The sequence below is a fragment of the Capra hircus genome, chromosome 14, assembly GCF_001704415.2.
Source record: "Capra hircus breed San Clemente chromosome 14, ASM170441v1, whole genome shotgun sequence".
Lineage (NCBI taxonomy): Eukaryota > Metazoa > Chordata > Mammalia > Artiodactyla > Bovidae > Capra > Capra hircus.
In genome coordinates this window covers 526,780-540,348 of record NC_030821.1, presented here as the reverse complement: position 1 = coordinate 540,348, position 13,569 = coordinate 526,780, and the positions used below count along the sequence as shown (strand labels likewise).

The 13,569-nt window shown below is 46.3% G+C and overlaps 1 protein-coding gene across 3 annotated transcripts in view; it reads left to right on the top strand.

The window, feature by feature from the left end:
- Positions 1–13,569, top strand: part of COL14A1 (collagen type XIV alpha 1 chain) — a 227,420-nt gene that overhangs the window by 176,767 nt on the left and 37,084 nt on the right. For all 3 annotated transcript variants that reach the window (XM_018058141.1, XM_018058140.1, XM_018058142.1), the window contains exons 41-42: positions 6,076–6,129; positions 6,596–6,667. In XM_018058141.1, the coding sequence (XP_017913630.1) occupies positions 6,076–6,129; positions 6,596–6,667 (126 nt within the window). The remainder of the gene's footprint in view (positions 1–6,075; positions 6,130–6,595; positions 6,668–13,569) is intronic.

Sequence of the window (13,569 nt, the reverse complement as noted above, 5' to 3'; positions counted from 1 at the left end):
GTTTTCTGAATGTTGAGCTTTAAGCCAACTTTTTCACTCTCCTCTTTCACTTTCATCAAGAACTTTTTAAGAGCCTACGAAAAATTCTTGCCACCTGGAAAAAGCTTCTGTGTTTGCTCTAGAGCGTGGAAAAGAAAACTGAAAAAATCAAAATTGATAAATTAGTTAAATGTGTATAAAACATTGCACTCTGCTAATTTCAGCCATAGTTAAATTTGGTATTTATTCAGATATCAGTGATTTTGAAAACATATCTTGCAGTAGACTTCCTTTTGCTGATAAATCATGGCCAACCATAACTTAGTAAGCTGCTCAGAGCCAAATATAGTTTGTTTTCAAAAACAAACTATAAAAAACTTTCAAGTTTTTATAGCAAAAATTATTTTTAATGTGCATTGTGCTTGCATATTAATATTGAGGTGGGACTCTCAAAAAGGAGACGCGCTAGGAGATGCACCCCTGTTTGTAGGTGGCTGATTTTATGCACTTAGAAAAAGCATGTGTCGGTTTAAGTGAATTCTCACTTTACGCTCATCGTTTACTCTTCTGTCCCCTGTTAGTCACGCCTCATCGCTTAATTAAAGGTTTCTGCTTTTTATGACGGTGCTTCACCCACAAACGCACAGGTGCTGAGACTGGCTTCCTGACGCAAAATGGGACGTTTGTAGATCTGGAGATGTATGGAAGGTGCAGAGAGTTTACGTGGTTTTCCTTTTCACCAACTTTCTTGCTTCGATATGAAGAGTTGCTGCCCTCCACAGCCGTGGCGCTGGCTCCAGGTGTGGCGAGCGGGCTGCTCTCGCTGCGGTGCACGGGCTCCGTCGTGGGGGCGCTCGGAATCGAACCCGTGTCCCCTGCATCAGCAGGTGACTGGACACCAGGGGAGGCCCTCCCTCTATAAATCAAAGGCACAAAAGCCCAGTCTGCTTCTAGGAAACCACCCCTCAGGTAGTCACTGAAGTGCAGTTTCAGCTTCTGGGGCTGGAGAACTCCTGACCCCTTTCCTCCAGGCTTGTGAGGGTTCAAGAGCAAAGCCAGAAAAGATTGGCATACCCCCCACCCCCATGCATTTCTGGGCTAATTACACCTGCAATTAATATTTATTTATTCAACATGATTATCAGAGCACTTCTTCTAAGAGTCTCATTTTTATTCCACTTTTTTTTTTTTTAGTATGTATTTGGTGCCAACCATGTGCTGGGGAGGTATTAGGAACACAACAGTGAATAAGACATGATTTCTTCCCTCAAAGAAGAAAAATAGAAATCTGTTTCCGATGAGATGGCTGGATGGCGTCACCGACTCGATGGACATGGGTTTGGGTGGACTCCCGGAGTTGGTGGTGGACAGGCAGGCCTGGCGTGCTGCAGTCCAGGGGGTCGCAGAGAGTTGGGCACCACTGAGCGAGTGAACACCAACAGCTTCCGAGGTGCCCTTTGGGAAGAGCAGTGGCCTTTTTGGTGCCAGAGATCAGCTCCGTGGCAGATGGTTTTCCTTGGCCCAGCGCTGGGGGTTGGTCGGGGATGATTCACGGTCATGCCAGTTATTGGGGGTTGGTCGGGGATGATTCACGGTCATGCCAGTTATTGTGCAGTGTATTTCCGTTATGGCATCGGCTCCACCTCAGATCATCAGGCTCGAGCCCCTGGAGGTTGGGCTCCCCGAGAACGCAGAGTGAACAAACTCGCAGTCTCCTCGTTGGATTCGACCGCACGGGAGCAACAGCCTCTCAGCCAAACTTAGTTCTGCCTAACGACATTCCGTCCTCTCTCCTCCCGCACGATGTGCACCAGCTGTCCGTAAATCGAGCCCACTGAACACTGTTCCCGGCAGCACCCTTCCGGCGGCCCAGCGGAGGAGAGTCCAGGGGGGCGCTGCTTTGCGCGCTCCTTCCCCGCGGTCGAGAGGGAGGGGCCGATGAGCTGTGTCCTGCGGGTCCCCCCCGAACAGCGCACTGCCCTTTCAGAAAAGACACCTTGGCGCGCTCCCTGTCGTAACATCGCCCCTGCTGGTTTTTGAGAACTTTGTGTCTCTGGACACAGCCTGGAAAAGAGTCCGGGAAGGCTGCCCGCAGCCAGGCTGCACTGCTGACTGCCGGGCAGCGGCATTGGCCACGTGTCACGTGCGGCCTTACACACGGGTGTGTGTTCGCTTCCCCTCCAGTGCTGGGAGAGTTTTAAGGCAGGAAGCAAATGAGGTTCTTCTCAAAATGCCTTCTTAAACTTTGAGTATGTCCTCAGAGTCCCTGGTTTTGTTATGTGAACTTCATATAGGAAATAAATAGTAGATTAAAAACATTTTTTTTAATGGTAAAGGCTCCTAATCTCTTTGGTCCCAAATTTTCTCACTTATGAAGCAGTTGGACTAAAGGAGTTATAAGGTTCTGTTTTTCTCTTCAGTTCAGTCCAGTCGCTCAGTCGTGTCCGTCTCTTTGCGACCCCAGGAATCACAGCACGCCAGGCCTCCCTGTCCATCACCAACTCCCGGAGTTCACTCAGACTCACATCCATCGAGTCAGTGATGCCATCCAGCCATCTCATCCTCTGTCGTCCCCTTCTCCTCCTGCCCCCAATCCCTCCCAGCATCAGAGTCTTTTCCAATGAGTCAGCTCTTAGCATGAGGTGGCCAAAGTACTGGAGCTTCAGCTTTAGCATCATTCCTTCCAAAGAAATCCCAGGGCTGATATCCTTTAGAGTGGACTGGTTGAATCTCCCTGCAGTCCAAGGAACTCTCAAGAGTCTTCTCCAACACCACAGTTCAAAAGCATCAATTCTTGGGCGCTCAGCCTTCTTCACAGTCCAACTCTCACATCCATACGTGACCACAGGAAAAACCATAGCCTTGACTAGACGGACCTTAGTCGGCAAAGTAATGTCTCTGCTTTTGAATATGCTATCTAGGTAGGTCATAACTTTCCTTCCAAGGAGTAAGCACCTTGTAATTTCATGGCTGCAGTCACCATCTGCAGTGATTTTGGAGTCCCCCAAAATAAAGTCTGACACTATTTCCACTGTTTCCCCATCTATTTCTCATGAAATGATGGGACCAGATGCCTTGATCTTTGTTTTTTGAATGTTGAGCTTTAAGCCAACTTCTTCACTCTCCTCTTTCACTTTCATCAAGAGGCTTTTTAGTTCATCTTCACTTTCTGCCATAAGGGTGGTGTCATCTGCATATCTGAAGTTATTGATATTTCTCCTGGCAATCTTGATTCCAGCTTGTGTTTCTTCCAGCCCAGCGTTTCTCATGATGTACTCTGCATATAAGTTAAAAAAGCAGGGTGACAATATACAGTCTTGACATACTCCTTTTCCTATTTGGAACCAGTCTGTTGTTCCATGGCCAGTTCTAACTGTTGCTTCCTGACCTGCATACAGATTTCTCAAGAGGCAGGTCAGGTGGTCTGGTATTCCCATCTCTTTCAGAATTTTCCACAGTTTATTGTGATCCACACAGTCAAAGGCTTTGGCATAGTCAAGAAAGCAGAAGTAGATGTTTTTCTTGAACTCTCTTGCTTTTTCCATGATCCAGCGCCTGTTGGCAATTTGATCTCTGGTTCCTCTGCCTTTTCTAAAACCAGCTTGAACATCAGGGAGTTCACAGTTCACGTATTGCTGAAGCCTGGCTTGGGGAATTTTGAGCATTACTTTACTAGCATGAGAGATGAGTGCAGTTGTGTGGTAGCTTGAGCATTCTTTGGCATTGCCTTTCTTTGGGATTGGAATGAAAACTGACCTTTTCCAGTCCTGTGGCCACTGCTGAGTTTTCCAAATTTGCTGGCATATTGAGTGCAGCACTTTCACAGCATTGATTTTTTATACCCTCTTCCTGGATATGCTATATTTAAACTCCACGTAAAATAATATCTTTCAACCTATGTCAGTTTTAATATATGTTGTTTAGCAAATCCAAGGAAGGATGTGTGTGCATGTCTGTGTAATTTAATCTGTATCAGGGCCTATCAGTGCAGCTTTCTGACTTAATAATATTTTTGAGTGAATAACTGAAGTGACTGAATAGAGGTAGTAGTGAAAAAACCCACTAGCTCGAATATTATGAACAAAAGTCCTAAAGCCTCAGTGGTTTAAAACAATAAAAAAATACTAAATGAAATGAAGTATTGCTGGCCCCAGCCCAGCACTGTCCACAGAATGGGTAGAGGAGTTGAGTAGTTAGTCTCTGATCTGTATAGTCATTTAGGAACTCAAGGTCTTGCCATCTTGAGACACTGATCCTCAACACGTGGGCCCTGAAGCTGTTACAGGAGGGAAAAGAAGGTGGAGGATTACCCCCCGGAAATTCTTACGGGCCAGAGCTGGAACTGGCCCCTCTCCACTGGCCACAGCTCAGCCCCCAGCTTCCCACGAATTGCTGGACAAGAGGCTGGAAGATGGAAGCTCACAGTGTGTTCAGGCCGGAAAGGCACACCACCAGGCCCAGTGGGCTCTGGAGCCTCTGCCTTATCTGGCTTTGAGACTTGCTGGTATTTGAACCTGGGAACAGGATGAAAGGGCCCGCAGACCATTGCTTTTCCTACACACGCATCCTTCCTATTCCATACCTTTCTCCCAACTCACATTTCCTTTCGTCCAGCCTCATCTTTCCTAGAGATAAGGAGAGGGAGAGTGAAAGGGGGCCCCTAAGGAGAAGGGTTTTCACGCGCAGGAAGAACGGGGAAGTTTCACTGGGAAAGTGGCGCGCTCCAGAAAGGGGTTGGGATGTTGGTTTGAAGTGATTTGAGATGAGAATGGATTCCCAGGTGGCGCTAGAGGTGAAGAGGCTGCCTGCCCAGTGCAAGCGACGAAGAGACCCAGGTTCGATCCGGGGTCAGGAAGATCCCCTGGAGAATGGCAAGGCAACTAGCTCCAGTGTTCTCGCCTGGAGCATGCTATGGGCAGAGGAGCCTGGTGGGCTACAGTCCATAAGGTCGTAAAGAGCTGGACAGGACTGAAGCAACTTAGCATAAGAATGGACTATTCTAGGAGGGACAAGTCCCAAGAGGAGAAGTCCACTTCTCCACGTAGTAGAAGATAATGTCTTGAACAAAACTTTATGAATTTATTATAAAATTGAGACTGGAAAGACCCACACCCACAGCCAAGAACTGCAGCCCTCTGACAGCAGGCCACTCCAGGTGTTCTAGTTTTTTTTAACATTCACATAAGATAACACACACACATTCAGTGATTGGAGAAGATAATTTTTAAAGAGCATCATTTGCTTTCTGCCTTTAACTCTTCCATCATATAATAAGAAGCAAACGTGTATTCATGTTGACTTTCATTCAGCAAACTTGCCCAGCAGTCAAAACTGGATCACCTCCACAGGGAGACCCCCAATCCACCCCCAGGCAGTCCCTGAAGAGCTTCAGAGTTACAGACATTGTAGTGTGTATGCGAGTGTGTGTGCGAGTGTGTGTGTGTGTGTGCGAGTGTGTGTGTGTGTAAGTTGCTCAGTTGTGTCCAACTCTTTGCGACCCCATGGCTCCTCTGTCCATGGAATTCTCTAGGCAAGAATATTGGAGTGGGTTGCATTCCCTTCTCCAGAGGATCTTCCTGGCCCAGGAATCGAACCTGGGTCCCCAGCATTGCAGGCAGATTCTTTACTATCTGAGCTAAAAGGGAGCCCGATACTGTAGTACTCCCAATTTGTAATATACTATTAGATTCCTGTGATAGGGGTTCCCTGTCCCTAAACTCTTAGGTCCTGAAAGACACTAATTCATCTTTGTGTCTGGTTGTTAATGACCAGAATTGATCCCCCTTCTCACTAGTTATGTTTAATTAAATAATAATAATAAAAAAACACTTTCTGAAAATAAGTTCCTGTGTAAGTTTATAAGTGGCATTTCTTACACCTAACGTTCTTACATTGGGCTATTTCATAGAGCCAACAGACACAAAAGTCTTTGCCAAGAACAGTTCCCATGAAGGGTTTAAAAGCAGTGAATCCTTGGAAGTTTGGAGCAAATGACAGGACTTGCTGCCCCAAATATGAAGTGGGATTAAATGCACCTTTTCTGAAAGCCACATAAAGCAGCTGCAGAGTTGACACGCCGTGTTTTTCTTCCCCCAGGGCTTTCCTGGAAAGGACGGATCCTCCGGCCCTCCAGGTCCACCAGGGCCAATTGTAAGTATTTCCAGGAACTGCTGGGGCGTGGTGCTGCTTTAACACCGTTCACTTCTTGTGAGAGCTTTTCTGCTGCCAGGCCTTCCCTTTGCAGCCATCTTTGCTGTAGTGTGATGGCTCAGCCTCTGGGGCAGCACTCTTCCTAAGCATCCTCTAAAAGGAATGTGTCTGAGGGGCTTGATTATTCCACCTCCGAGGCACTTTGCCATAAGATCACCTGCACTGATTTCTTTTTTACTAGACACAGGTAAGGCTTGAATTTGAAAGAATTACATCTAACCAACATAGTGGAGACTTTTCCAAAAAGAGTCTTCCTTAATTCTGTGGTAGTTGGAAACAGCAATAAGCAGTGAGTCCTGAAGTCTCGGCTTCAGGAAGGTGGGGGGTGCTGTTTGCTGCCCCTTCTGGAGAGCTGTTTTGTTGGGAACGTCTGTCTTTAACTTTGCTCCATCTTCCTGTCCACTAGGGCATTCCCGGAGCCCCTGGAGTCCCTGGGGTCACAGGAAGCATGGGACCCCAAGGTGCCCTCGGACCGCCTGTGAGTATGTGGCCGCAGCCCGTCAGGATGGCTGCCCAGGCATCCTTCTGGCTTATTTGTGTTTAAATTGACAGTGTCTCTGGTGGTCAAAGTGTGTTTCCAGTATTGGACTCTTGAGGAATCCGTGAGGAAAACAGAGACTGTCCTAGGATAAAGATTAAGATCAGACTATGCGTACATCAGGGCTAAAGACAAATGGTCCCGATGGAATGACCTGCAGCTACGCTCCCGCTTATGTACACTTGCGCTGTTTGCCATTCTGTGTTTGGCTAAGTTAACTCAGTGCATCTCTTCAGGGGTTGGATACGATGATGTCTATTAATTAGGCCTGTCTCCTGGGCAAAGTCAAGGATTAGTGAGGATGGGAATAGGTTTTTCTTCCCTAAGTTGTATGAGAAAGACAGAATTTTGCCTTAAAACACACGCTAACACATAAGATGGACAGGGAAGCCTGGCATGCTGCGATTCATGGTGTTGCTAAGAGTTGGACGTGACTGAGTGACTGAACTGAACTGAACTGAACACAGAAGTGAACAGTGGTGTAAATGAAAACTCAGGGAATGAAATAAATTATTTAATTACCAGTTATAATAATAACTATTATAATAATTATTAGCTATAAAAAACAAATAATTATAAAATAATTAACAATTAATTATATAATAAACAATACCATTAAACAATATGTTATTTAAATGATTGATATTAATTATAACTATTATCAATTGTTTTATTAATATCAATTATATTTTTATCATATAATCTATACAGTGTATTTATACTATAATTATACATAAATTCTAATTAAATTAATTAAATAGTATTCTTGCCTTGAGAACCCCATGAACAGTATGAAAAGACAAAAAGATAGGACACTGAAAGATCAACTCCCCAGGTTGGTAGGTGCCCAATATGCTACTGGAGATCAGTGGAGAAGTAACTCCAGAAAGAATGAAGGGATAGAGCCAAAGCAAAAACAACACCCAGTGGTGGATGTGACTGGTGATAGAAGCAAGGTCTGATGCTGTAAAGAGCAATACTGCACAGGAACCTGGAATGTCAGGTCCATGAATCAAGGCAAATTGGAAGTGGTCAAACAGGAGATGGCAAGGGTGAATGTTGACATTCTAGGAATCAGTGAACTAAAATGGACTGGAGTGGGTGAATTTAACTCAGATGGCCATTATATCTACTACTGCGGGCAGGAATCCCTCAGAAGAAATGGAGTAGCCCTCATAGTCAACAAAAGAGTCCGAAATGCAGTACTTGGATGCAGTCTCAAAAATGACAGAATGATCTCTGTTCGTCTCCAAGGCAATCCATTCAATATCACGGGAATCCAAGTCTATGCCCCAACCAGTAATGCTGAAGAAGCTGAAGTTAAATGGTTCTATGAAGACCTACAAGACCTTTTAGAACTAACACCCCCAGAAGATGTTCTTTTCGTTATAGGGGACTGGAATGCAAAAGTAGGAAGTCCAGAAACACCTGGAGTAACAGGCAAATTTGGCCTTGGAGCACAGAATGAAGCAGGGCAAAAGCTAACATAGTTTTGCCAAGAGAACGCACTGGTCATAGCAAACACCCTCTTCCAACAACACAAGAGAAGACTCTACACATGGACATCCCCAGAAGGTCAGTACTGAAAGCAGATTGATTGTATTCTTTGCAGTCAAAGATGGAGAAGCTCTATACAGTCAGCAAAAACAAGACCAGGAGCTGACTGTGGCTCAGATCATGAACTCCTTATTACCAAATTCAGACATAAATTGAAGAAAGTAGGGAAAACCACTAGACCATTCACGTATGACCTCAATCAAATCCCTTATGATTATACAGTGGAAGTGAGAAATAGATTTAAGGGACTAGATCTGATAGATTGAGTGCCTGATGAACTATAGACATCTGTGACATTGTACAGGAGACAGGAATCAAGACCATCCCCAAGAAAAAGAAATGCAAAAAAGCTAAATGGCTATCTGGGGAGACCTTACAAATAGCTGTGAAAAGAAGAGAGGTGAAAAGGAAAGATATAAGCATCTGAATGCAGAGTTCCAAAGAATAGCAAGGAGAGATAAGAAAGCCTTCCTCAGCGATCATGCAAAGAAGTAGAGGAAAATAATAGAATGGAAAGACGAGAAAATTCAAGATACCAGGGGAACATTTCATGGAAAGATGGGCTTGATAAAGGACAGAAATGGTATGGACCTAACAAAAGCAGAAGATATTAAGAAGAGGTGGCAAGAATACACAGAAGAACTGTACAAAAAAGATCTTCATGACCCGGATAATCACGATGGTGTGGTCACTCATCTAGAGCCAGACATCCTGGAATGGGAAGTCAAGTGGGCCTTAGAAAGCATCGCTACAAACAAAGCTAGTGGAGGAGATGGAATTTCAGCTGAGCTGTTTCAAATCCTGAAAGACGATGCTGTGAAAGTGCTGCACTCAATAGGACAGCAAATTTGGAAAACTCAGCAGTGGCCACAGGACTGGAAAAGGTCAGTATTCATTCCAATCCCAAAGAAAGGCAATGCCAAAGAATGGTCAAACTACCGCACAATTGCGCTCATCTCACATGCTAGTAAAGTAATGCTCAAAATTCCCCAAGCCAGGCTTCAGCAATATGTGAACCGTGAACTCCCTGATGTTCAAGCTGGTTTTAGAAAAGGCAGAGGAACCAGAGGTCAAATTGCCAACATCTGCTGGATCATGGAAAAAGCTAGAGAGTTCCAGAAAAACATCTATTTCTGCTTTGTTGACTATGCCAAAGCCTTTGACTGTGTGGATCACAATAAACTGTGGAAAATTCTGAGAGATGGGAATACCAGACCACCTGACCTGCATCTTAAGAAACCTGTATGCAGGTCAGGAAGCAACAGTTAGAACTGGCCATGGAACAACAGACTGGTTCCAAATAGGAAAAGTAGTATGTCAAGGCTGTATATTGTCACCCTGCTTATTTAACTTCTATGCAGAGTACATCATGAGAAACACTGGACTGAAAGAAACACAAGCTGGAATCAAGATTGCCAGAAGTATCAATAACCTCAGATATGCAGATGACACCACCCTTATGGCAGAAAGTGAAGATGAACTAAAAAGCCTCTTGATGAAAGTGAAAGAGGAGAGTGAAAAAGTTGGCTTAAAGCTCAACATTCAGTAAAAAAGATCATGGCATCCAGTCCCATCACTTCATGGGAAATAGATGGGGAAACAGTGTCAGACTTTATTTTGGGGGGCTCCAAAATCACTGCAGATGGTGACTGCAGCCATGAAATTACAAGGCGCTTACTCCTTGGAAGGAAAGTTATGACCAACCTAGATAGCATATTCAAAAGCAGAGACATTACTTTGCCGACTAAGGTCCGTCTAGTCAAGGCTATGGTTTTCCTGTGGTCATGTATGGATGTGAGAGTTGGACTGTGAAGAAAGCTGAGTGCCGAAGAATTGATGCTTTTGAACTGTGGTGTTGGAGAAGACTCTTGAGAGTTCCTTGGACTGCAGGGAGATTCAACCAGTCCACTCTAAAGGATATCAGCCCTGGGATTTCTTTGGAAGGACTGATGCTAAAGCTGAAGCTCCAGTACTTTGGCCACCTCATGCGAAGAGATGACTCATTGGAAAAGACTCTGATGCTGGGAGGGATTGGGGGCAGGAGGAGAAGGGGACAACCGAGGATGAGATGGCTGGATGGCATCACTGACTCGATGGATGTGAGTCTTGAGTGAACTCCGGGAGATGGTGATGGACAGGGAGGCCTGGCGTGCTGCGATTCATGGGGTCGCAAAGAGTCGGACACGACTGAGTGACTGAACTGAACTGAACTGAAAGCTCCCTTTAGTAGTCACTCTAAAAAGCCGTAAACTTATTCCGACTGGAATGTAGTTACGTTGTCATTGTTCAAAACCTTTTTAGACCTTCTCTCTTCAAGTCAAGCTAGCGATGGGACACAGAGGAAGACCGGAGGGCTCTCCTTACACACCCTTTTCCGTTATCTCTGCTTTAGTCCACTTCCCATAATGTGCTCCGGGAACAGGAGTTCCAGAAGACGTCCACAGGGCTCAGAGAGCAAAAGGTTCTGGGTAAGAAAGTGTCAGAGACAGCGTATTAAATCTGTTTCTCAGTAAGTCATGAGAAATCTTAGGGTGTCAAAGGCTTTGAGGCATCTTGAGGCGCAACAGAAACAAAAATAAACCCAAAACTGGTTTAAATTTGGTGGACAATAAACAAATGCATTTGTGCAGTGTCCCTTAATCCAGTTCGACTTGATCCTAATCCTAGGAGGATGGATAGGAAGGAAGAACAGGCCCTAGAGGGTGCTTGGCACAGGATGGCGGCTGTGTGTGAGGGGACAGAGTGACTCTGAAATGCAGAAAGTAAGGAGGGCCCCACCCTGCGAACCACCTGGCCTTGTGTAGCTCTGGAGCAGACTTTAAACATGGGCTTTAAATAAATTCAGAAACAGCAGTAGTTTTTTCCTGGAAATAGAACGCTTGTTGATATTCCCTTCAGTTGCTGCCAATCAGCAGAAAAGGGCCCTTGACAGTGGCGTTTGTGCCAGAGGCAGCACTAGAGTCTCCTCAAAGCCAGGGGCCCCCTGAAGCGCCCAGCCCAGAGTTCCCCTGGGACGCGGGGTGGGCACAGCCGCACGCCTGCCTCCTGCCAGACGGGCTGTGCCTCTCGGGGTGAAAGCTTGATTGATTTCCCGTGGATGGCTGTCCAGGAAGGCAGGAGGGAGAGAGACCAGGAGAGACACGCTGCCCGCTGAGAATAGTTTGTTTCCTATGGTCTGTGCCAGGAAAAGGCTGGCTTTCACGCACGCTGCCTTCAGCTGCCGACTGCCCAGGGCAGAACGTGCATCGCTGCCGCCGCCGCTTTAATCCCTACCCGAGGCGTAAGCTCGGGTGCCTCCCCTGCAGGGGAGCAGACAGTGAGCAGGCGCGTGCAAGGGGCCCTGAGCTCAGCTGGAAATAAATGCCGGTGGGTACGCCAGCGTCACGCCGCACCGTGACCTCTGCACCAGAGGTCAGGAGACCTGGGTTCCAGGCGTCCCCCTCACACGGCCTTAACTGGCTGTGTAGCCACATCGCTTAAGCTTCTTTACCTGCCTTCTCAGAATGTCAGTTTCCCAATTATTTCGTTCAAAAATATTTATTGAGTAGCTATGCTGGATCATTGAAAAAGCAAGAGAGTTCCAGAAAGACATCTATTTCTGCTTTATTGACTATGCCAAAGTCTTTGACTGTGTGGATCACGATAAACTGTGGAAAATTCTAAAAGAGACGGGAATACCAGACCACCTGACCTGCCTCTGGAGAAACCTGTAGGAGGTCAGGAAGCAAGTTAGAACTGGACATGGAACAACAGACTGGTTTCAAATAGGAAAAGGAGTACGTCAAGGCCGTATACTGTCACCCTGCTTATTTAACTTATATGCAGAGTACATCATGAGAAACGCTGGGCTGGAAGAAGCACAAGCTGGAACCAAGATTGCTGGAGAAATATCAATAACCTCAGATATGCAGATGATACCACCCTTATGGCAGAAAGCAGAGAGGAAATAAAAAGCTTCTTGATGAAAGTGAAAGAGGAGAGTGAAAAAGTTAGTTTAAAGCTCAGCATTCAGAAAATGAAGATCATGGCATCTGGTCCCATCACTTCGTGGGAAATAGATGGGGAAACAGTGGAAACAGTGGCTGACTTTTTTGGGGGGGCTCCAAAATCACTGCAGATGGTGACTGCAGCCATGAAATTACAAGACGCTTACTCCTTGGAAGGAAAGTTATGACCAACCTAGTCAGCATATTAAAAAGTAGATACATTACTTTGTCAACAAAGGTCTGTCTAGTCAAGGCTATGGTTTTTCCAGTGGTCATGTATGGATGTGAGAGTTGGACTTACAAAGAAAGCTGAGGCACCGAAAGAATTGATACCTTTGAACCATGTGGTGCTGGAGAAGAAGGGACTCTAGAGAGTCCCTTGGACTGCAAGGAGATCCAACCAGTCCATCCTAAAAGAAATCAGTCCTAGGTGTTCATTGGAAGGACTGATGTCGAAGCTGAAACTCCAATACTTTGGCCACCTGATGCAAAGAGCTGACTCATTGGAAAAGACCCTGATGCTGGGAAAGATTGAGGGCAGGAGGAGAAGAGAGCAACAGAGGATGAGGTGATTGGATGGCATCACTGACTCAATGGACATGGGTTTGAGTAAACTCCGGGAGTTGGTGATGGACAGGGAGGCCTGGCGTGCTGGGTTCATGGGGTCACAAGGAGTCGGACACGACTGAGCGAGTGAACTGAACAATATGGACAAGAGATGTGAAGGACAGGTAGGTGTCCATGAGGGACACAAAAGACGACCAAGATACTTTTGTACATTCATGGACAGTCTAGAGAGGATGATGATTTTGTCCAGTATATAAGAGCATATAACAAAGGGCAGAAAGTGGGAAATGCCTTACAGGAAAGGCCCCAACGTCGCTCTGAAATCCCCGCTGAGGGAGACAGGCAGGGATGCAGTCTGCCCTAACCCCTGAGGGGCGGGGTGGGGAGAACAGCCCCCGAGGAGGCAGCGTGGCAGTGGGTTTGGCAGATGGATGTGCTCTGCCGCCAGGAAGACAGGAGGGTGGCTCCTGCAGAGGGGATTGGGATGAAACCAAGACGAGCTCAGGCAAGCCCCGAGCCGTCCGTTTCCGTACTGTTCCGCTCGCTCTCGCTTCGTCGCTGCTGCCAACACTTCGCCGTCCCCACCAGCTCTGAGAACTCCAATCTCAGGCCCTCTTCCTTCCTCTGCAAGGTTGTCCCCAGACGCCCTAACGGTCCCCGCCTCTGCCTGGCGCCGGTCTGGTCCTTCCTCCTGTTGCAGAGGGACCTGCATTGCGCAGAGCTCCCTGTTGC